At 39.6% G+C, this 25,521-nt stretch overlaps 1 protein-coding gene across 1 annotated transcript; it reads left to right on the top strand.

Moving 5' to 3' along the window:
- The first annotated feature begins 1,732 nt into the window (after positions 1-1,732).
- Positions 1,733-24,860, top strand: LOC116297777 (uncharacterized). The gene is made up of 31 exons (XM_089035988.1): positions 1,733-1,784; positions 2,720-2,920; positions 3,333-3,734; positions 4,214-4,486; positions 4,593-5,006; positions 5,493-5,768; positions 6,347-6,485; positions 7,161-7,263; positions 8,014-8,119; positions 8,648-8,806; positions 9,037-9,210; positions 9,786-9,965; positions 10,639-10,809; positions 10,890-11,072; positions 11,293-11,673; positions 12,020-12,232; positions 12,741-13,729; positions 14,435-14,752; positions 15,841-16,067; positions 16,335-16,608; positions 17,080-17,214; positions 17,743-17,874; positions 18,708-19,137; positions 19,381-19,578; positions 20,222-20,608; positions 21,421-21,554; positions 21,833-21,983; positions 22,352-22,462; positions 22,727-22,954; positions 23,211-23,432; positions 23,823-24,860. Exons 1-31 carry the CDS (start codon positions 1,733-1,735, stop codon positions 23,957-23,959), a joined length of 7,500 nt encoding a protein of 2,499 aa, XP_088892114.1. The 3' UTR covers positions 23,960-24,860.
- The last annotated feature ends 661 nt before the right edge of the window (positions 24,861-25,521 follow it).

Raw genomic sequence — 25,521 nt, forward strand, 5'->3', positions numbered from 1 at the left:
TCAACTATGACTCTTTTATTGATTTACTAAAGTAGGACCATACTTCCAGACATCGAGTGCTGAACCGTCGTATGGCAGCGCAAAGCATTTACGGCTACGCCGGAGATTTCGACCCCGACACCGCTATCCCTGGATTTACAAACTGATCAGGAAGCTCGGCCGAAGCCTAAGGGAGAGGTTAGTCGGCCCCTAGACCATGGATGATTAACCCCTTGCTATGACCAGCAGACCCAAAGTATCGATTCTGTTACTGATGGCTAAATACTCATTTTCATTCCTTTCCATGTGGGATGCATTTTGGGCATCGTACGCGCCATGACATTTATTTGGTGTAAGAGTAAATGGTGTAAATAGGTTAAAATTGAGGTCTCTCGTTAGCTTTTGATCATAAAAAGAGCTATTAAAAGCCATAAGTACTTAGAGGCGTAAAAAAAACTAAAATTAATTTAAAGAGGGTATTGGGAGCAAGTCAGTGCGTCGCGCATAAATTATCATTGGCTGTAAACTTTTATCAATAACAACTCTTGGCTGATCGAATCGGACTGGAATTTGGCGTGTTTGGTTTTAGGAAGAAGTGTTAGGAGTAAGAAAAATCAGGAGGGAACGTGGAGAAAAGTTACATATTGTGACGTCAAACCTTTGTATGAAAATCTCGGCGAGGGATGCAGGCAATGTCTTCTTTGGGTGTCGACCAAAACACCAAAAACGTACCTTGCCCGGCTTTCCACTGATTAGATTTCCCGAGTGCGCTCCAGTTTCAGTTGAAGCAAGTTAAATTCCTTGTAGAAAAGCAGGTCACAAACAAGGAAACACAACACCCTGCACAAGTCAATAAATCCATAGCGCCAAACAAAAGCTTTACCTGTAGTATATGAATCATTTATACTAAAAAAAATGAAGGTAGCCATGAGATCCTCTGAACAGCCATAAAAGACGATCTCTTTGTTTTTAGAGATCAATTTATAAGAGCAAGGATCTACTACATCTGCGTCTTAATAATCGAGGATATAAGCAATCCATACTGAGGTAGTTGATAACTAATGTCTTTATATAGTTAAGTTATTTGTTTTATTTAACTCTTGATTTTAGTCTAGTAGCAAAAGCGGGTTATTTGGTCGAAACAATGAATTGTCAAAATATTATTGAAAAGAAACAATCGACTAGATCTACGTTAGTGTTGAAACTTGGTCTCGAAAAAAAATACGGAAAAAGGTGGAAGGATTTTTTGTAGGAATTTTTTAAAATACGTTTTGATAGACTAACCCAAACAGACAATCAGTAGCTAGTTCACATCGAAAACAGCGCCATTCAAATTCCAATTACCGCATCCAATATTCGCGTGTAAGTTATGTAATGTAAAACAAGAGCTTATAAATATGTTTCAGGAAGTTCCAGCTTAAAAACCAGCAAACTGCGCAATGAAAACAAAGCTAAAAAAATATTTTTTGAAACATCCAAAATATATCTGTTTACTAATTCTTATCCATCGTGAATTTTCTTCTTCTTATTTAGTTGTCGTTCGGTAAACGCTTTTGTTGACGTCCTCCACAACTTAAGCAAATCCTAATAACTTGAGCTCCTATTCAGTTTTGACAGTTTTTGAAACTTAAACATTTAAATGCTGAGCAAAGCCATTCAACGTAGAAGTACATGGTTTTATACTTACAACTGCTTCATGTTATATTGCTCGGCTTTATTTCCCATTTTAGCCCTTCCAGCTTGAATCAAAGACATGTGCTGGAGTGTTTTGCTGCTGATAACCGCTGTCGTAACTACGACTGAAGGTAATCGCATGTATTAAAACCTAACTATATCTCTACTACGAACTTAACGCAAATGTAGTTAAAAATAAATACTCCAGTTTCGTGTTCTCTGTTATTCAGGGTTAGCCTCGATTTTGTTTACAATATTCATGCGTTCCCATGAAGGTCCGTGGAATTTCAAAGTGTTTTTATTGTTGAAGTTGTGTATTTTTTACTTTACGGTTGGTATTTGTGAATATTTAAACACTGAAATGAGGCTAAGCCTGAATAAATGAGTTAACAGATCCAAAACAGTTTTCCGTGTTTGATACTCTGATCAAAACACGCGGGCTATTGAGAGAACACGAGAGGAGCGTAGGAAACCACGACGCGTAGCGGAATGGTTTCCAGCTTCTCGAGTGTTCTCCCAACATCCCAAGTGTTTTGATCAGAGTATCAAACTTTTTTGGATTTGTTTTATGAAATAACAAACGCGCGAAAAGATCGAAAAAAAGCAAAGTCTAAGTAATTTGTATTATAAAATAATTGGGATACTACGCGTCGTGGTTTCCTACGCTCCTCTCGTGTTCTCTCAACATCGCGCGTGTTTTGATCAGAGTATCAAAGACGGAAAACTGTTTTTGATCTGTTAAATCAAGGAACACGGCAGTAATTTGGAACTCGAAAATCGGGTCTTATATTGACAGTAAAATCTTAAGAAGAGTTTCAGTAAAGTTTCATTATTCATTTTATCTCACCCATCCATCCATCCCATCCCATCCAATCTCGTCCATCTATTCATTTATTCTTTTATTCATTCATGATCACTGTACTCATTCAATTGAAAACGGTTTGTTAATGTTCAAATGTGCGTGCCTACGTTTAAAGTCAATGTCTTGTTTGTAAGCTACCCATGTCATTCACAAGTCGACGAAAACTATGTAGGAACCTTATATATCTATAACTTTGAGTTTTAGGGGAGCATGGCAGAGAAGACTTATACCAAAGCAATCCTTTAATCGATGCTGGGATAGTTACAGCTGCTATTGTAGATGGCAGACCAGGCGTACGGCTAATACCAAAAGGTATTTGTAATCAGACAACTGGAGCTTGTGGTGGACCAGAGATGGATAATATCACGAGTGCTCGCAACACCTCAAGTAGATATCTAGATCAAGGTAAGAAAAATCGGAGACAGGGGTCATGTGACTTTCCGAAAGAAGGATAGCTACTACTTGATGCATAGAGGATTGTAAGGGAGGGAATAAATGTAGGGATGATAACTAAGAGCTCCACATTTTCTCGTCGCCAAACTGGATGACCAAAATTCGTTCTTCCAAGTTGGTGGAAGTGTTCGATTTTCTCGTTCTGTAAAGTCATTTTCACACTTATCGGATATTTACATACATCCATTTTTTCTCTTCATTCATTCATTCGTTCGTTCGTTCGTTCGTTCGTTCGTTCGTTCGTTCGTTCGTTCGTTCGTTCGTTCGTTCGTTCGTTCGTTCGTTCATTCCTCATGCACCCATTCCTTCATTTGTCCATTTCTTTGCATTGTTCTCTCACTAATTCCACTGTTGTTCTGTATAGATAAACATGGTGTTCTGTTCTTTACTTTCGACAACACCAACAACTACAACCTCATCTACTCCAAGTACAGCGGTATCATTGGTAAAATAAACGACCAGGTCGAATTCAAGAAGCTTAGCGACCAATGCATGTCGGGACTCCAATTCAAAAGAGGCTTCATTAGTTTTCCCCATAACGATATGAGAGAAAAGTCGATGGATCAAATGTCGATAGTTGCGTGGATTAAGATTGACTCACTCAAACACCATAACACCATATATGGATGCGTGGGAGATGACGTCATGCACCATTTGGAGGTCAAGAGTATAGATTCTTCAAGAGTGGGTGCAATCCGCTGGCTCTACAGACCAACAAGTTCAAAGACGGTGATTGCTGATGTCACTGACGACTTTGTTCAAGTCGGTACGTATCCTGCATCTAATTATTAGGCTTTTTGGGGGTTTAACAAGTCATTAGAGACCTTAAATATCTAAGTTAGTTTTGGGTGCATTTATCATTCATCAGTCACACCACCCATAGTGCGCCCGCTATCTTAGTGTATTTATGTTATAAAGTGTCCTTTGTGGACCTATTTTTAGATTTAGACCCATTTTTGTAATCACATGGATTCTTTGTAGACCAATTTTTGATCACGTGGTTTTAAATAGGCTCGTTTTTGATCACGTGGTTTTAAATAGAGTCGTTTTTGATCACGTGGCTTTATTGACCCATTTTTGATCACGTGTTTTTTATAGACTCATTTTTGATCACGTGGTTTTAAATAGACTCATTTTTGATCACGTGGTATTAAATAGACTCATTTTTGATCACGTGGTTTTTATAGACCCATTTTTGATCACATAGTTAGTTTGTGCCTTCATTTTGTCTCCCTTTTATTACAGGAAGATGGATTCACATTGCAGCTGTTTATGATGGACGAAAAGGGCGTGTAAACATTTACGTCAACGGTAAAAACATCTACTCAAACAAAAGAGCAGAACAAGTTGCTTCCATTACATGGGACGGGACGCTGAAGATCGGCCAGTACCCAGTCCAACGCGGTACCAGTCCATTCTACTTGGAAGGGTACATGGACGAATTTGGTATCTACGGTCCTGCGCTAGATGAAAATGCCGTCCAAGAGCTGGTGGCAAGATGTGACTTTAGTACTGAAGGTACAGAATAAAATTACTTGGACATATTACACTGTCTAAACACATATACACATCTAAACAATTCCTAAGTCATTTTTCTTTACTTTTTCTTTTCAATGTTATTCAGGATCAGGTCTTTCTCTTCGGTACAACTTCGAAAGCATCGAAGGCAATAATGTCGAAGACAACTCTGACATGCAAAACAATGGAAAAATAACAGGAAAACTAACACTCAACAAATGGACATCAAGTGAATGCAAACACAGCATTCACTTCTCTAGGGGAGGAGGACGCATTACTTTACAAGCACGTGACATCGACGATGAGCGAGGGACTGGGATGACCGTAGCAGTCTGGGTACGAGTGAACAAGGTCTCGCGTCGGAATGTTGTGTATGGTTCAATGGATGATGATTCGTTTAGAGGATATCACTATTTGACTGTTGGTGCTGAGGATGCTATTGATGGACCTGTGTTATGGAAATATAAGAAAGATGGTGAAGTGGTCTTTGATGTTCGCACGGGACAGGCTATGTCGGCAGGTAAAGATAAATATGTCAATCAACCATACAATTCACCACCGTACCAACTAAGCATTCATTAAAATGACCGACCAACCAACCAACCGATCGACCGATTTTCAACCAACTATCCAATCGACCGACCGACCCACAGATCATCCAATTCACCAACCAACCATTTAATAAATCATTCAACCGACCGATTGACAACAAATTCAACCAGCCAATCGACCGACCGACCATCTAACCTACCAACCAATTTCTGCCATTTAATAAAGCATTCACGACCGACCGACTGTCGTCCAACTAACCATACCACACTTAAACTATAGCTATAGACCCTTTGCGCTGAGTCCCGAGAGGAATTGTCCAGGGGGACAAAACCATGAAGGGATGTTTTTTTGCATAAGAAAAGACGGCCCATTGTTTTGTCCCCCAGAACTATTTCTTTAGAAAATCAATTGTGGAAGGGGTCTATATCTCACATTATATCAATTCTGTTCAAAGGTATTTGGTACCACATAACAGCAGTATTCAACAGTAAGTCAGGTCAAGTTACCATATTTCAAGATGACGAGATCATTCATGATCGTACCTGGGAAGAAGACACGGGTCCTATACTGTGGGGTCGTTATCTGTCCATCGGCACGAGGAAGTATGACAACAAGATGGTCGAAGAGGAAGAGTTTGAAGGAGACATGGACAGTTTTGAGATCTATCATACAGCATTGAAAAAAGAGAAGATTCTCACGATGGCGGATAAATGTCAATTTTTAGTTGGAGGTACGTTACTGTTCAATTTATTTGTTAAAAAATTAGATGATGATGATGATGATGATGATGGTGATGGTGATGATGATGGTGATGATGATGGTGATGGTGGTGGTGATGGTGATGGTGATGGTGGTGGTGATGATGGTGGTGGTGGTGATGATGATGGTGACGATGGTGATGATAATGATGGTGATAATGATGGTGATGATGATGATGGTGATTATGGTGATGATGATGATGGTGGTGGTGATGATGGTGACGATGGTGATGATAATGATGTTGATAATGATGGTGATGATGATGATGGTGATTATGGTGATGATGATGATGATCATCATCATCATGCTCCCTAATGCATGCTGTTAGGTATCTTTGGAGACACCAGGTCTGTTCCCATTCTTTTATATGAGTACAGTAAGACCAATGGAAATTAGCCATTTTGAGGTTGAGGGAAAAAGTGGGTCGATTTGGCATTGAAGTGCATTTTGGGACTGCTTTAGGGCACGAAATAGTCGCCATTTTGATGTGTCCCTATTCCCACAACGAACTACGATTCCAACTAAATGCTAAATGCTCTCTATTCCCAGGATATCTCTTTCTTGTGACCGTCCAGACAGGGAACAAACACTTTGACTCGACCAAGGGTCAAATCTATGTGAAATTTTATGGCGAAGATAAAGAATTTGGGGAATTTCTTCTTCACAAGGCAGGCTCTGTTAAAGGAAGGTTAGTGTTGTGCAAGTCAAAATATGTATCAAATTGAGCTGATCTTCACAGTATATATGAAACAACTTATGCAGCTGCAAATTGAAAGACCCAGAAAAAAATTCTAAAATAGCCAAAATATGTTAACTTTTAGATATTCCAATGCGTTAGAAATAAGTAGCTTAAACCAATAACAGCGTGCGGGAGTAGTTTTTGTCCAATCAAAATGCCAAAAGGTAGGTTAAGGTTATTTTTCGTCCAATCAAAATGGCAGAACGTGATAACGTCATGTCACACAGCACGGTCACGGTGCGTTAAGATTTTCGTTTGTCCAATCAAAATGCCAGAACGTGATAACGTCATGTCATGTAGATCGGTCACGGTACGTTAAGGTTATTGTTTGTCCAATCAAAAAGCAAGAACAAACGTCGCAACTTCATGTCACGTAGAGCGGTCACGGTATGGTTTTGCGAGTAATATGACGATGCGATAATTCCTTAGTTGAAATTTGTGCTCACGACACATATCTCAGGTGGACAAGTAATTCCATTTTCTTAAATACTTAATGCGCTAGCAATAAATAAGTAAGTACGAAATGCGAGTTTCGATCCCAATAAGAAAGTTTCACATAAACGTTTCCATATAACTTTCTCGATACTGAATTTTGATTATGCTATATTTTCTATTGCTTAACAGATCTAAAATATATACAATTTATGGCCAAAGTATCGGGAATCTTGTCAAGATAAGCGTACGAAAACAAGATAATATCATCTCTGGTGATTGGTATCTGGAAAAGGTTAGTCAATTGGTAATGATATAAATTGTACGTAAGGTAATAAGATGCAGGCTATTAGATCAACAACTGCAAACAAAAAACAAAAAAACAAAAAAAACACATCACTGCTCCAGGCGGTTTGTTTATCCAATCGGAATGCCAGAGGGAGTTGTTGTCACGGTAATGGCACGTTATTTAATTGTCAATATTTAAGTATAGTGCAGTTTTCGTATGACCGTGAAAAGTTCACGGCACGAACACGGTCGTGACACAGCAAGGGACACGCCAGACCAATTACATTGCACGACAATTTACTCTCCATCCAATCAAATACCCGGAACACGGCCCGCATAAACACGGCGCGGACACAGTCACGCCAAGGCCACGGCAATGCAAGACCAATCATATTGCGCGTGAAAAAAATCAGCCAATCAAAATTCTAGAAAGCATCACGGCACGTCACGCTTACGGCACTGAGATTTTCACAGTCATACGAAAACTGCTCTATATTTATATGGTCATAGTCATATTTATGGTCATCTGGAAAGAAAAACTGCAAAGTTAGGCGCTTGTATTATACTTGTCTTATACACCAATCAAAATATGTCGACCAATTTTTAGGCTGACTGGCGACTGACTAGCCTCGCGTTCACGTGGAAACACAAAAGAGTTTTCACATGTACCAGAGGGTAGTCAGTGTTGCAGAACAATAGTTCTTCAAATGGGTCGCCATACTTCGATAGGGTGTATACCATTTAATTTGTTTTCTAGATCACTGTGGTGCTTGAAGATCGTGTTTCTGGTCCTGTTTTTATATTTACGTGTAACTGCTGGATTGGAAAGAACGAACAGAGGTTTATAGAAGCAACTAAAAGAGGTGAGGAATAGAATAGTCATCTTTCTTGGTCGATGAACAACTGCTTGTTTTGATGAACACAGACTCATTTATACAGGTTTAGCCGCGTTAATAAGTTAGATTGTCAGAGATACCATCAAAAGCCAAAACATTTATGGAGCACAATGAAAACTACTGGTTCGCTAGTAATTGTGTTTATCCAATAAAGTATTATTATTATTATTATTATTATTATTATTATTATTGTGTGTCGTCAAAATATTGCTATCGTTCACAATTGTCACAATTGTGAACTGTTCGAGCTGCATATTGTTTTTTTATATTACGTGATTTAACTCTCTTACTATTGGTTTACTCCTAAACAGAGAGGAGAGGAGAGGAGAGGAGAGGAGAGGAGAGGAGAGGAGAGGAGAGGAGAGGAGAGGAGAGGAGAGGAGAGGAGAGGAGAGGAGTGAACTTGTACACATGAGCGGGCTGAGGTCAAGAACCATTGCAGTAAACCAAATGATAAAAACGACAACATTGAATAAAAGCTTATTTATCTTCCAGAGGATGGTGGTTGGAGTACCTGGAGTGCATGGAGTGGATGTGGAACAGGGCTGTGTGGTGGAGGAAAGAAAGTTAGAACGCGATCCTGTACTAACCCTGAACCGTCTGGAGGCGGAAGAGAATGCGAGGGAGAATCTTTTAAACAGGAGGAATGCCCAGGTCAGGACTGGTTTGCACTTGTAAATCAAGCTCAAGCATAGGCATCATTAGATGCGCGCACCTCTCATTGCCTGCGACTCTCATTCCTCACACAAGTTGCATGCAGAAGAAGTGCACTGTTTGAATTTCGAATGTTAACCAAGCGTGAATTGAACTTACAAATTTTAACTTCAATTTTATCTTCGGATTTTCCTTTTATTATGATTATTTTTTCCCTTTTTTTTTTTAAGTTGACGGAGGCTGGGGCTCCTGGTCGCCGTGGACTCACTGCAGCAAGACATGTGGAGGTGCTGTGGTAATGAGAACGAGGGAGTGTAACAACCCTAAACCGAGATTTGGCGGCGAAAAGTGTGACGAAAATGGCGCTAAAGAAGCAAAGATGGACTGCACTCATCCTTGCGAAAGTATTTCAAACAACTTATTGAAATCAATTTATAAGGGAGTTCTAAAGTTAAGGCCCCGTCCACACATATCCGCAAATGTTTGTATCCGCAATTTTTTTTTGCGGATACGAAAATGTTCACGTCCACACGCAGCGTATTCGAATCGTTTTTACCGTCCACACGTGTCCGTTTTCGTAGAATTTGCGGATACGGTCATAAAAATTTGAGGACACGTGTGGACGCAACCCGTATCCGTAAAAAATAAATTGCGGATACAAAAATTTCCGGATACGTGTGGACGGGGCCTAAGTGTGGCCGAGATAGTGAATAAGATAGATAAGATAATGACATCAAAGTGCAAAAATATCATTATTAAATGGTAATGGTAATAGTGATAGTATTGGTGATGGTGATGGTAATGGTTAATGATAGATACATTATAATGATGACCACGATGATGTAATACGGATCAGAACAAAAACAGGATGCATTGTTTGGGGTCTGTACCCTTCGAGGGAGGGTGAACTAGCTAGTAACCCTTTAGTGACCAACACGTCTTTAAATTAATATAAAAAACGTATTTTATCTCCCTCCAGCTGCACCACTTGATGGTCAGTGGTCTGAATGGTCCTCTTGGTCCTCATGCGCAAAGACTTGTGGAGGAGGCCTGGTTACTAGAACCCGAAAGTGTGATAATCCTGCTCCTGCGCGAGGAGGAAAGAAATGTCCTGGAGATAAGAAAGAATCTGCCATGGACTGTCTGAACTCCTGTCCAAGTAAGAACATATATATATTATATCCACAGATGCAAGTTGATAGCTAAATTGATTTGTGCTATATGGATGTTCAATAGTGATGAAACACTGGCTTGTGTGGATGTGCCATATTTACATAAATCAGTAGTTCAGGGGCGCACCAAGGTCTCGATTACAGGGGGAAGCAATGTATTATTTTCCCGCCAAATCAACAGGAATCCCGCTTCAATTAATTAAATGTTGGTGCCGTTAGAAAATTCTTTTTATTTTTATTTTTTTGGGGGATCATGCACATTCTCAAACCACTATTCATAGTTAAAGTGCCTATCACCCTTCTGACAATATTCACAGTATTGATTCTACATGGGGTAAGATGTGGAATAACCCGAAAAATATTTCATAGTTTGAGTGCGGCTTCTTGAAATTATAAAGGTTTTTCCAGGCCTGCCCCCCTCCCCAAAATGTTGGTTCTCAGTCATAATTTTACGACGCATGCGTTTGCAATCAAACAAAACAGCGGTCATTATCGCATAGCGTTAAATATCCCCAAAGATTTTCAGCTTCCGCCGCCCCTGATCATGTGAGTGGAGTTGCTTGTTGGTTGTCTCCGGTTCTTCGAGGAGTTTTCTCCATCCGGCGTTGACTACTTTAGTAATAGCGATTATTGAATTGCAAGATGTCATTTTTTTTGTAGTCGATGGAGAGTGGGGAGACTGGGGCAAATGGTCGCAGTGCAGTACAACATGTGGACCAGGAAAGAAAACAAGAAAACGAAAATGTAACGACCCAAAACCACAATTTGGAGGTGAAAAGTGCGACGGAAGGAGGAAACAAACTGAAACCTGTAAAATAAGAAAGTGCCCAGGTGAGTCCAGCTTCATTAAAAGGAAGGATATATAAATTAAGAAGAGAATTAAGATTTTAATGCATTTATTTCTTCACCAGATGCTGTCGATGGGAATTGGGGAGAGTGGGGAGAATGGTGTGAATGTTCAGAAAAGACGTACTGCAACAGAGGAGAGAAGGAAAGGAAACGAGAATGTAATAATCCAAAACCAAAAGGTGGAGGAAAGAAATGCCCTGGAATGAATACTGATAAAGTAGAGTGTCCTAAAGAAAAATGCTTTGGTAAGCTACTATTCCATCCATCCATCCATCCATCCATTTATTCCATTCCATTTCATTCATCCATCAAAACGTTTAGACTGTCATCTTATCCATGCATCCGTCATTTGTTTGTTTAAGTCAAATAATATATCCGTTTTTCCATTTAAAAGATGTCTTATTTTCAAAGGATTAAAAAATATATTCATTGCGGAATGGTATTCTGCCGTTATTTGCTCCTCAGCTGCCCCAGAAAATGAAGACTATTCCATCGAAGTGGATGAAGACTCTGAACTTTACTATTCGTGTGACGCAGACGAAGCTTATAGTGTCGACAAAACTAAAAACGATAAATCGATTGACCTCATTCTGAACAAGTACTTCGAAAAAATCGCCAAGTATCTCAAAAGTGGCTACTTTGCTGTCAAAAAGAAAAAGAAGCTAAAGTTTGGATTGACAAAATTTTGCTTTGAGCCCGCGGACATGATTAGTATTGGTCAGCTAAAGAAGTTGTACCCAAAGTTCCAGTCGCTCCAGTCTCCACCGTCCTTCGCGGTTCCTGATGATGATAATCATGTGAATGTTATCAATGTTTGGTTGAAGGAGGATAAATCTTTGTATGCAGGTAGGTCGAAGTAAACATCCTTACACGATTATTGATTTGTATTAGGAAATACGTAGTCGCCCCTCTTGCCAAAGCGACCGTCAGGGTTTCATTACGTCCTCAGTGGTCCTTTTCCGTATCTCCGATATAGGCTAGTAATGATGAAGTGTGGAGAGACGGGACCGCCAATTAAACTGGTCATCCGAACCACTCAAAAGTCTTTCACTTTCTCCTCAGTTATTTTAAGACGCTGAGTGTTAGTCGGGCCGGGACTCGAACTATGCCCTCCAGCTCGAAAGTCTAATGATCAACCACTTTGAGCCAACCAGTTTAATTTCTAATTTTCAACTTTTATTGCGTATTGCAGGTGATTTCCTTATCGAAACGGCTGATGAGTACTCCACACCAGAATTCACTATGGATTCACCAGAATTCTACTTCCAGGTGACTCCAGATAGTCAAAGAATCTACGCAGCTGGTTTCAAAAACGTAGCTGGTAGAGAGTTCGAATTAGAGGTGACTGGTGTTGGAGATGACGAGTTTGAGGCTTCTGGAGAAACTGAAGAATCTGCACCAGCTGGTAGGTTGTAAATACCTTTAGTCGATCGGATAAACCAAGACTGTAGTGCGCATGTCAGGCTAAAGCGCATGCGCTGCTTCTCGTCGCTGTGATTATGTCTCTTAAACAGCAAAAAGGGTTGATAATTTTCAAAAATCTGAGTAACTCAAGGCAAGGATTCCCCATCGACTTACAGGATTTGTCTTTCGAAATGTAGTCGAAAACTGTAGGCTCATAAAAAGTGTTTGGAAATATCAAAAATGTTGGGGAAAGGTTTAGTTGGTACGTTATGTTTTCACTTACGCTACATACTGTTCAAGAACTTAAATTCTTCTATCGACCTGCGACCAAAAGACAAACATTCATATTTGATCATGGAATGAGGGCCACAGGTTTGTTAGCCACTGGCTATTTAAAAGTGTTACTTTTGTAAAACGAGCTAGGCTGCCTTTTTCATATCGAATATATTAATTCCCTACTTTTATGTACCTTTATGGCCTAAATTCCGGCACCATTCTTGTATTTTTAGCCAGCATTGAAGCAGCATTAGCAAAGCCGTCACTGGAAGATAACGACGACAAGAGCAAGAAAGAGCAAAAAGAAGAAGAGGAAGGGATAACAAAAGCACTAGAGGGACTTGGAGAATTTGGTGGAGACGAAGAAGAAGAGGAGGAGGAGGAGGAGGAAGAAGAAGAAGATCAACCAAATGTGTCAATTGCTATACAATCTACAAAAACACATTCCAAACAACTTTTAAGAAACTTTCGAAATGTTGACAATGTCAAAAACCCTGAGCTACAGCCTAAGAGAAGAAGTGTACGAAGTAATAATTATGGCATCGAAAGTAATTTGTCTTCAAAGTCTGAAAAACGGAAGAGGCGAAGACGACGTTATAGTTACGGCACTGAAGCCTTTTACCGCAGAGTTTCTCGAAAGAGAAAAAAGCACTTCAAACATAAGAAATCCATGAGGCTTGTATTTGCAGATTTGTTTCGTCGAGGGCGAAGCAGTGATATTCAACAAAGCAAGACAAGTTATTTAACTTCAAATCATGAATCCCGCGAGTATTACCATGGAAGCGACCACAACAACACTTCTGTTGCCATGACGAGGGACCATCAATCTATAAAAAGGAATAACAGTCAATACTATTTAGGTTTTATCAGATCGACCAAAGTTAAAAGGGAAGAGTCGTCAATAGGAAAAAGTTTCACAAACTTTTTCAAAACTGTCGACATCAAATCTTTTATTTTCTCTGCTCTCAAGAAAGCCGGTCTTGCCTTCCTTCACGTCTATAACATTTCGATGGGTGTTCACGTCAAAGATAAACAATTTGCTATCAGAATGACTGGAGAGGCGAAGCCCATCTTCTACTTTGAGTCAAGTGTTGAGTTTGAAATCGTGAAAAATGGCGTGTTTGGTGTGGGGATTACAGCTGACAATGCAGCTCTTGGAAAATTGACGCAGGCGCTGTTTAAGAAGAAGATTAATTTATTCGGAAAACTACGGGAACCTAGAGTGAGTATGACTTTAAGGAACCTGTATTACCATCCTTCTCCTTTTCCTTCAACTACTCCTTCTTTCTATTCTTTCAGTTATTCTTTCAGTTCTTCTCTCTCTCTATTATCGTTCTCCTTGTGTGGGGGTTGTGTGTGGTGTTTTTCGTTTGGAGGGCGAGAGCCGGGTTGAAAGAGAGGATAATCGAGGAGGGAGAAGGAGAGGAAAGGGAGAGGGAGAGAAGAGAAGGAGCAAGGAGACGGAGAAGGAAGGAGAGGCGAAGTGAGAGGCCAGGAGTAAGGAGAAGGAGAAGGAGAAGGATAGGGAGGAAGAGGAGGAAGGTAGGAAGGAGAGGAGGAGAGGAGTGAGAAGGCGAGCGGGCAGGGGAGGTGAGGTCGGAGCGCTTCTTCTTCTTCTTCTTCTTCTCTTCTTCTTCTTCTTCTTCTTCTTCTTCTTCTCTTCTTCTTCTTCTTCTTCTTCTTCTTTCTTCTTCTTCTTCTTCTTCTTCTTCTTCTTCTTCTTCTTCTTCTTCTTCATTGTCGTCGTCTTCATTGTCGTCGTCTTCCTTATTATCTTTTCATCATCTGATCATAATCTTCTTCTTCTTCTTAAGGCCCAGCACAGAACTTACTAGTAAACTATACGTACCTTTAGTCGATGATAATTTGCGACAAGTAATCTTCATTGTAAACGAGAATGTTAACCCAACATGTTTTTGCCTTTCAGATTGGATTTTGCTTTGCACAAGAAGGTTTCAAGATCTCAGGCGCGACCCAGTTTACCCGTGACCCTTTGAAGTCCATGATCAACGATGTCGTGACAGACGGACTGTTTTTTGGTATAAGCGCAAAGCTACCAAAGGATTGCGGTCAGAATAATACATTCTGTAGGTTCGCCGTGAAACTTTTTGGAGAAAATACCCACATTGAGTTTCTTAGTATCATCCGGAAGACTAACGTCAAGATAGCGGGAAGGGTCGTGAAACGGCCTGAGGGATCCAATAAAGAGAAGTTTCGATTGAGCAAGATTGAGTTGTTTATAGAGGTAAATTATGTTTAACGTTGCTGAGATTTGTACATGGAACTGCGTAACGCTTTTAATGACTTTTGGCAGAAACGAGAGTGGGGGTTGGGCACTAATTTATCTCATGGGGACTGGGCATTAGTTTTGGTTAGAATGGTAGTTAGTAGCTCCAGTAACATGATCAGAAAACTTATCTAAAAACATATTGAGAAATCAAGATGTTGGTGTATAAGTGATCTTGATAAGTGATCAAGATGGAGATTGCTTAAATGATCGATAATGATATGGTTGAATGTAGGCAAAAAAGTTGTTTTTTTTAAACGATTTCCAGTTCGAGAATTTAAAAAAAAAAAGATTTTACTAAAAAAAAAAAGAAAAAAAAAAAACTCCTCTGCACGGTGGGGTTCGAACCCACGTCTATTTTATAATTAATTCCAAAAAAAACCTGCACCTACAACATGCCATACCCCCGAGACATCCGCAGAGCTGAGGCGACGTATGGACTTCGGACCTGACGGCAATTAAATCCTTCTGCCCTTGTTTGCACGGATTACGCAGGACTGTGTTCTAGCCGAAGCATCAGGGGAGAGACTAGACGGCCCCCAGACCATATCTACAGCTAATCCCTTGCACAACCTACAACGCACTAGGTACATTGATTTCAAGTGAAAAAATAATCTAGTCTATCTGGCGCATTGTTTTCGAGGCTATTGTTGTGCTAATTTCTTGGAACCGTGGTCCAATGGAAAAAACTTGGACTTCCAAAACACGAAGTCAAGCTCGGTCGTCGGGGTTGGTACCTGGATGGGTGACCTAAACATTATACCTACTCATTAATTTTATCTTTTTTTCCTTTTTTAATTAAAAAAAAAAAACCTAGATCGTACTATGTCGTAGTGTAACCAATTTCTGTCTATCCAAATGCTATGCCCATTCTCCGAGCGGCATATCAGTACTCAGTATTCTATTCGTTTTCAAAAGAGAAACTAGCGTATAATAGTATTGAAAAACGCTGGAATATAAGTCGAAAGATAACGGATTCTGACGGGTTTGCTAATGTAAAACACATGAATTACATCAACTGAGAGTCGTATTTTTCGTAACCACAGATCGAGTACAAACTGGTGCCTCCCGTGTTAGGGTTTACCGTCGAGCTAGCGATCCCCATCAAAGGAGAGATATTCAAGGACGGAACCCTAGTTAACCAGGGTGAGTTGTACGTGGGGGGTACACTGAAGTTACGAGGGTTGTCGCTTACTGGAGAACTATACATGGATGGAATATGGACCAAGGCATTTGGGATTCCGTTTTTGGCCATCAAAAATATCAAGTTCGGGTAAGAACTTCAATGGATTTTATTTTCCGCATTAGAAGGATTTTCATATGAGTGGGGAAAGTACGGAACACTTACAGCACGTACATGGTACGACATGGCTTAACATTGAATTGGCTTCCAATTGTCATCCAGCAATTCATCCAATCACAACGCGTAATCATGTTATACAGTACGGCTACGAATGCCATTTCCATTCCCACTCATACAATTTGTAGGAAGCCACAAACCTTATCTTCTCATTATCTCCGCATTATCTATGCACCACAGGGTTACCATAAATCTAATTCAAGGAATACCCGAAGGATTCGAATTCCAGGGTGAGATACAAATCGGCACTGAGTGCTACGGTCCAAATGCCTTTGTCCACAAAGGTCATTGTATCGGTGCGACGGCAATGGTAGGGGTCAGCGTTAATCCACTAAAGGAGTACATTTATGGAGAGTTATCGGCGTTGACCCTTGGAAAGGTTTTTCGACTACTTGGTTCAAAAGTACAGATGCCGAAGATAGTCGATGAAACTGGATTTAGAGATGGGTTAATTGTAAGTATTTTATCAATAAATTCTTGTGTTCTTACAAATAAATGCTCAATAAATATCAGTTACGTTTCAGTTATTTATACATGCTAGGCTGTAAAACTAGAAGTTTGTGGGGCCGTGTAGCCTGATTATACCACATTCTTTACTACTTTCAGTAGGTCTTATGATTTTTACATTCTAATGTTTATAATGAGATTGGTTACTCTTTGTCCAATCATAATGCTCGGATACCATACGGATACGGTACGGCATGTTCGTACCGTAAGTTGTTCATTATCATAGGAAATCTCCCTCGACGAATACACACTGTTACGTCGAGCGGAATGTTTTCCTATTTCCACACACGTCATTCCCTTGAGAACAAGATTCCTTGTTTGTCTTGTATCCATACTCATGTGTCTTCTCACGCGCAACCATTAAACAAAGAATTGATACTATAATGACTTTTAACGTTCAATTCCAATTGTTTTCCAGATCTCAGCCTCCATGTCAAAGCAGGAGATAATATATAGAAATGACAAAAAGACGATTAATCGTGGCCTGTACATCAAGGGGTTGGTCAGCCTTCTGGGTCTCAACCCGTCCATCGAGATTCTCATCTCACCTGAGGTACTTTTCTCTCTCTCTGACAAATATCACTTAATAGAGACGTTTAGCATGAAGGTTACCGCTAACCTCTTCTCTAACCGCTAGGGATCAGGTTCAGAAACACGCCCGCAAACACGGAGAAACACTCGGCATCAATGAAATTCAATATGGCGGCTCTTCTAGCAACAACTTCTTTAAGACGCCATGCACAAGTTTGACGGAAAATGCCTGATGTCGAACTGCGGTTTGAAATTTGCAGTACATGGCAAGAAATTCGTAGTAAAGGTCTCTATTAGCTCACTGCTGACCGATTCACCACCTGCCGCATCCGCCATGGCGGTCGGAACATGTTTCACGAACATATCATTTTATAGAGGTGTTTCATAGCAGTCATGCTTATGCTGGGCAGGATATTCATTTCCCTAGGAGAAGATTTCTATCGTTTTGCTTAAGACCATGATAGCTGTGAAACTCCTCTATTTTCGCCTACTTTTTATATATACCAGTGTTGATGAAATATTTTTCGTTTTCATTATGTTGTTATCGTAGGAAATGTGTGTTGATGCGCAGCTGGAGAGAATCAAGCTTCTTGGGGGAGTTCAAATCGTTAGGTCGTTGAATGACACGAAGAATGGACCAAAGTTTATGGTTAAAGGAACGCGGAAACCGCTCAACCTCCAGGTGGGCAGGGAAACTATCAATACGAATAACGAACTATAATGATCGAATGAACAAATAATCGAGCGAACGAGCGAAAGATTGAAATTTCGAAGGATAGAGCTGATGAATGCATGAAGGAATAAAGAAAACGAACAAAATGTATTGCAAAATGTAGTATTGACACTTTTTTCTACATTTTTATTAATTTTTTCCCTCTGATTTTGATTTTTTTACACATTTGGATTCATCCCTGCCAAAATCCTGAGCATGCGTAGTACGCTTTTCTCAAACAAATCAGTTACAGTTATTTTTTCGATCTGCAAAAATCGCGCTGTAGAAAGTTACGCAAATCTAAGAATTACTGAGTATATGTATATGTTTTAGTAATGGCTCAGTGACAAGATTTAGTTATGAAATAATAAAGGGCGAATATTTGTTGTAGCTCTCCTTTTTATATTTCATTCAGCATTAAAATAAACTTCGTTTATCTATAGAAATATTAAAAGTTGATTTGCCGATTCGTCGAAAGAAACTGGTTGTGATAGAAAATATAAAAAAAGCAACTGTTTGCTAAAAAAACACACACCTGAATTCTTAAAGAATAATTCTTGATTCATCTTTGACTACATGAAAGTCGTTTTTAATCTGTTATTGGTATATAATTTGTCCCAAAGCGATGTTTTCTGTGCATTTCCGAGTAGTTTTGCTTTGAAGTCAAGCGGGGTCCCTGTGTTGTGTACGGACGTACGTACGTATGTCTAAGAATTACAGAGTATATGTATATGTTTTCGTAAGATATAGTAAGATATACAAGATATAGTTATGATGAAATTCTAATTTTATTTTCTCCAAAGATATACGTCCATGGAGCAGTCAAAATATTTGGTGTTGACACAGAACTGTTGCTGAACCTCACAAAGGAACAAATCCAAGCTGAATTCCAGCTAAAGGTTTTCTCTTACTTAAAAACCCAAGTCAAGTTCTCGTCTAGTTATGGCTTATCTTTGAAAGACACATCATTTGAAGCTGTCGTAGTCATAGAATCCAACCTACAAGAAGTGGTACAAAATGCTTCAAAGTTGTTGAGAAAGAAACTTGAATATGCGAGAAAAAGAATTGAAGATGCGAAACTAAGAGTAAAAGAAGCTAAAGAATCGTGTCTAAAGAAAGCAGCACAGGCATGCGGTCTTTGTCAGAGAGTTACACACACTGAAATCCAAGTGGAGTGTCGAAAAGCCATGGATCAGTTTAAGCATTTCATTGGAAGCATTGTAGATAAATTTGGTGAGTTAATAAAACGTCTTGAATTTAGCTCGTTGAGTTTTGCACATTGAAGAAAATCGGAGAACCGGGAGAAAAACCAAGGCCAGGAATTAAAACCGGAGACCCAAGAGGAGGCGCGATATATGTGCAATATTGCTACACCACTATTAATTCTCTGCAATTACAAAATTATTTGATTAAACTTTGTTTGTAATACATAAAAGTATCTAACAATGCTTACATTGGGTGATTTTCTTTTCTTAGGTGGTTTGGTCAAGAAGTATGGAGAAAAAGTCAGGCAAGCCTTTACCACATCCAGAACAAAGCGATACATAGAGCTTCTTCTTAACACCGGAAGAAGAAAAGGTGTCACACTTTATCGAGGAAAAAGGTTTATTTCCAAGTTGATCTGTGATAAGATTCTTGGTAAAGCTATCAAAGCAGCAAAAAGCTTATGTGAAGGTAAGAACATACTTGAAACTACCTACTTCTTTATGCTACGGGTGGGCGCACAAGAAAGAGAGGTTAAATCATGTCTGTGATTTCACAAAGGCCACGGGCTCCTTTTCCAATGAAAAAACTGAATTTTAGAGATTAAGAGGCGGAAGATAAACAGATCCCCCCCTCCCCCGGGAACGGAATCAAAGAACGGGATCAAAGGACGGGAAATAGCTAGTACGCAGCTCTATTCGCATTGCATAGGACAATGCATGCTCGTAACAATTTGGGAATCAATACCGGGTCGCGGTTAGAGAGAAGCGCTAATCTGCTCAGCGTTTATTGGAAGTTTTTGTCTGTAAGCCTTTTTTATTACACCTATTTCAATAAACGTTGTCATCACCAAAGGCCATAGGCAATAGGCGAAATGCGATAGGAGATAGGTCATTTCAAGATCCAAGAATATCTGGAATGACTCGTGTTTCTGCTTGTTATTCTTGTCGAGAACATGGACTTTAGTGTTGAGACTGATTGAATGTTCTTTGTATTCAACGAAACCATTTCTATGTCGGAATGATCTATCGCCTGTCGCCTTTGGCGATGACAACGCTTTTTTGAAACTAGGCGTATACCTTTATAACAAATTAAGTATCTTGATTATCCTCAGGCTCATGTCACGTAGTTGGTCACATCACCAAAGGAATGTGTCACGCACTAGACCTCGCCCAAGGCGCACTTTATCTCATCGACAAATCCGCGTACTGGATCTACCAAGCTCTTCCTCACATCGCTGACAATCTCTTATATATCCACAAGCTTTCCTTCCTCACAAGAATCTCGCCGAGTATCGATTCAAAGATCAATGGGTCAGCGGATGTCACTATATTCAAGGCTAGAACGCAGTTTGATTTTGAGATCAATCTTGAAAATATACTAGAAAGCGCAAAGGAATTGGGATTGAGAGCTCTTGAATACTTTATAATACTTTTTACGGAGAGGTTCTCGGAATCTAGTTATGATAATCCAAGTGACAAGGCTGATTACCAGTTGTCAGGTATGATGTTAGGCGTGTAGCTACGATATAATGCGCGCTCTGATTGGTCCAAAGACACACTCAAAAATTTTGCTTTCTTCCAGGGCACAATCGATATAACGCGAGCTCTGATTTGTCCAAAGACACTCAAAAATCATATATTATAGCACGAACAGAAATATATTGTTTGTGGAGTTTCAGCACGAAGGCGGTAGTATTTTTACCAAACTTTAAATGCATATTATTGTGCATTTGGTTCTTGGTTGCTTTGGAATTGCATTTGCTTCCCTTGGGATGATTAACTGTGCCAGCGCATGCGCATCCGAATGAGTATATTATTTTCAAATTTAAAAAGGGAATACAATTTATGTCAAAAGTTAAAAAAAAGTCATCTTTGTTTAATGGGAATCACCAAACTAGTATTTGAATATTGTCATGCCCAAAAGCACTTCTTTTTTTCTTTTGCAGTCAAGTTTTTTTAGACTGCGAGCAGACCCTCGATCTATTTCCCTTGGTCACTGTCCGTCTGTCTGTCCGTTTCGATTGGCTGAGGAAGATTGGTTACGAGTCAAAAGCCCCCACCTTCCTCCTGCTCCCTCCGCCATGGACGTTTGACTTGTAACCAATCTTCCTCGGCCAATCGACACGGACAGACAGACGGACAATGACCAAGGGAAATAGAGGGACTGCTCGCATGCTAGATTTAAAAAAAAATTCTTTGAATTAATGCGCAATTCTGAAGAAATGCCAACACAACACCCCCATACCTAGCACACACTTCAAGTAGCAATAAATAGGCAATGATTGGAGCTCCATGATATATTGTATTTCAGGTGAAATGAGAATTAAAAGCATGAACAGCGAGAAGTGTCTATCAGTAGATAGCGATGGAAACATTTCTCTAGAGCTATGTTCCAAGACATCCTCCTCCTTGGACTGGGCGTACACACTGACTGGATCTATTATGGTACAGAAAATCCATTATCATCAGCATTTTTTTCCATTTCTAGTTTCTTGCTGGTGAATAAAGCGGGCTTCCTGTGGTACAGTAGCCATTATCGCGGGCGTACGATTCAAACGAAGCGAAACAAATGATTTTTGGAAAATCAAAAGTTCTTAAATGGCCCCTTGTGATAAAATATGGAATTCTTTACTGGAATATTTTACTTTAAATAGGTTAAAACCTTCATAAAAAAATAAAAAAACAAAAAAAAAAAAACTAACTTATGTTTTCTCTCTCTAAAGAATGTTCATACAGGGACCTGTATAACGTTTGTTAAACGCCAGACGGCCTTGGAGATGAGAGAATGCAGGATTGATTCAGATCAGCAGAAATTTGCTTGTGACAAATACAGACTGATGTCCAAGAACAAAGACGTCTGTCTGACTGAAAAAGGTATAAGAGATAGGGGATAAATTGATGGATGCGTGGATAGATTGGTGCGTGAGTGGGTTTGGTGGTAGGTGGGTAAGAGGGAGATGGAGAGAGAAGGAGAGAGGAAGGGAGGGAGGGAGGGAGGAAAGTGGGAGGGAGAGAGGGAGGGAGAGAGGGAGGAAGGGATGAATAGTTGGATGGGTGAGTGAAAGGATGGAGGGAAGAAGGGAGAGAGAGAAAGAGGGAGGGAGGGAAGGAGGGATGGTGGACGGAGTGATGGACCGACTTAGTTGACGGATGCATAAAAAAAGTTATATTATCGAATTTAAAGTTTTGAACTTCAACATTAAATACTATTATACTAAAATATATTTCAAATGATTATTCAGAAAATAAAGTTCTCCTTGAGTCTTGTGATGACAGCGACCTGAAGGACAAGCAGCAGTGGAAGCTTAGTGATGACACCAGAGACATTGCTGTGTGCGAGAAATATGTGACTGGTGAGAAAAAAAAATCAATTGGTTTTTATAGGAGATGATTGCCTTAATATTTGACAAATAAAAGGGTTTTACGTTACATGATTTGGCTTATGAGTCCATGAACAATTTCCGTGCTTTAAAAGTCAACAAAGGAAATGTTGTACCAAAGCAAGACCATAATGCACCAAGTCTTATTTGAATTCCCTTTCCAATGACAACCGCAGTGTTTTAGGTGTTGATCAACTTTTCCTCCGTTTCAATATGCTGAATAATGTTTCTCCACAGATATTGCTTTTAAGAAGCCAGCGCAACAGTCCAGCGTAAGTTCGATTAAATCCAAGGAAACCGAAGAAGACATTCGTCTTGAAGCATCGTTTGCCGTGGATGGAGACATGTCGTCCAGATTGGAACAAGGATCTTGTATACTGACTGATGAAGAGAAAGACCCGTGGTGGATGGTAGACCTAGGAAGGGAATATATAGTAACTGATGTCAGCATAGTGGGAGAATCAGGTAAATCATTGAGATCGAGGCATAAAGGTCTCCAGGAATATATAGCATACGTCCATATATAATTGCCATGAGAGGGCGTTCAGTCGATCCCCACTAATCTTTACAATTCATCCCTCCCTCTCCTGAAAACCCATGATCTTTACTAGTAATCTGCCAATGGAAAAAGTGGTCAATGGCGACCCTAGAAACCCTTGTTACGCACCACCCTTATGTGAATAGCACTTATCAAGTCGATCATTCTGTTTTACGTCCCTAGACTACAGCACTCTCACATTAGAATCCATTGAAACACGTGTCGGTAAGATAAAAGAAAAGTTCTGGGAAAACCCCATGTGTAGTGATAGACTGAGAGAGATCCAAAATGGCGAGGTTTGGACGTCACAATGTTGGCCTTACATCGCTGGGCGGTACGTGTCAGTACAGAAGATAGGTATTGGAAAATTATCGATGTGCGAAGTGGCTGTGTTTGCAAGACTTGGTGAGTACATGCGATCAGTAGTCTCCTACGCAGTCAAGCTACTTAGGGAGTGAGCGTTGCGTGAAGAAACTAATACCGGCTACGTATAGAGCGTTTTCACTCACGTGACAAGTCAGCCATATTGGGGTACCAAAACAATAGAAACTTTCTACACATTTTTTGCATACAAATAGAGTTCAATTCCTTGAGGATAGAAAATTTATTGTTTTGGTACACCAACATGGCCGCTGTGACGTCACGTGACTAGACTCAGTCAGTTATCGATCCCTGGAACAAACCCTGTTCCTAAATTTCCAAGATGGCGGTCATGAGGTCACGCGTGTTTCACAGACACCTTGTCTCACCACTTAATGAATCTCCCGTTTTCCCTTCACATTTGTTGGTCTATAGATAAGCAAGGTAAATGCCGAGATGAAGTCAAAAGAAAAAGAACAGAGATAGCGCTGTACAGACCATTCTTCATCGACCCTGTAACAAACATGGCTAAGGATTTCGTCCCAGAAAATACGGACCAGGTTGAACGCTGAAACCATTTCCTGGATTTTCTTCCTTGGTACTATAGGTCCGCCAAATCATAATTATTAGATAATTTTATTTGTTAATGATGTTTATCGAAATATAACGTGAATATATTAGATTTCCGGCCCCTAGTTAGCCACCTATTTCCCCCCGTTAATGAATCAGAAATCATTAAAAATATATATATATCGCGAATGAGCAGGGTATGTAGAAAGAAATTCATTTCCCGCTTAAAGCCAATTGGGTTCCACGGTAGAAAACACGCGCTATGTTGAGCAATTTCTATACGTTTTTTACCCGCGCGTAAATTATATTCAATAAGGTCTAAGTTTTCTCACTCAAATTCCAATTATTTATTCTGAATTCTTAGAACTGTGTTCGCAAAAGAAAATATTCGTTTCGTTTTGGATCAATTCACTTCAGATAAAATCCCTGAAAGGTATCTTAACACCAAGACCTGTTCCCCCATTACCAAGGTATTTATTTTCTAATCAAATAACCTTTTCTTAGTCACGCGCAGTCCAAGATATGAAACTATACTAAAGAAGTCTGCTTTCTTTGGCCTCCAATTAAAATTTCAACTGTCTGAGTTTAGTATGTTTCGATTGACGGAAGTAAGAAAAAAAAAAACAAAAAACGCAGACGTCTTGGACTGTGTCGAGGCGTAAATATGAAAATAGGTGTAACTGATAAGGGGATTTGAGTTTTTTTTACGAATACCTGCATCTATTTCACGGTAGAACTCACTTCATAGCTTCAAGGTTATCCAATCCGATAGCGATATATAATAGCGCAGCGCAGCCGTGACGTCATAAAAACGAAGACAAAGGCGATATTCGGACAAACAAACTTACAAGTTTACTTTCAGCAGATAATTTTCACAGCCGATCGTAGTTGATCTTAGTTTACATGGGTTATTATTGTAACTTTAAGTAAAAATAATAAAATCGGTTCGTATAATCCTCGTAGCGGTTAAACAGAGTGCAATGTTTGTCCGAATCTTTAAGCTATTTTATATTATATTCGCTCAAGTATCTGGTTACCAGTGGACTATTATTGAAATTTTCGCCAACTCAAATTCTGAGCTATGTATTGCATTTAACGATATAAAAATGTAGTATAGTTTCTGGAGCATCAACCAAGCCATTATTCGCTCAAATATATGCCTACTTTTAGAAATACTCGTAAGTATTTTTTCGACCTCAAATGTCAAATAAGCATCGTAAAATCTAATAATCTTAAATCAGGATATCTTGACACCTGAGAAGGTGATCTATTGAAGGGTCTACCAAAAAAAAAAAAAAAAAAAAAAAAAAAAAATTCAAAGTTTTGCACCAGTTGACGCAAAGTTATTTTCTATATAACGTACTAGATATTAGTACTATGAAAGGGCTTCCCCGATTTTCCACTAATGTGATTGGATATTCTGGATTTTAATTGACGCATTTTCGATTGGTAGGTGGAATGGGGTTGGGTGGGGATTCGATAACAATGTTATGGCCGTGCTTTCATTGGATAAAAAACGTGTTTGAAATATAATACGTCCCTTAATGGAATATCATATAGATGT

The sequence above is a fragment of the Actinia tenebrosa genome, unplaced genomic scaffold (assembly GCF_029948245.1).
Source record: "Actinia tenebrosa isolate PJP-AT-01 unplaced genomic scaffold, QUT_ActTen_1.0 PGA_scaffold3__52_contigs__length_22856419, whole genome shotgun sequence".
NCBI classification, from domain to species: Eukaryota; Metazoa; Cnidaria; class Anthozoa; order Actiniaria; family Actiniidae; genus Actinia; species Actinia tenebrosa.

Bases quoted from the DNA above. Each gene is read 5' to 3' on its own strand.
- LOC116297777 (XM_089035988.1), top strand. From the start codon at position 1,733: ATGTGCTGGAGTGTTTTGCTGCTGATAACCGCTGTCGTAACTACGACT. The intron at 2,921-3,332 runs GTAAGAAAAATC...TGTTCTGTATAG, and splicing joins AAGTAGATATCTAGATCAAG to ATAAACATGGTGTTCTGTTC. The intron at 5,007-5,492 runs GTAAAGATAAAT...TTCTGTTCAAAG, and splicing joins GGGACAGGCTATGTCGGCAG to GTATTTGGTACCACATAACA.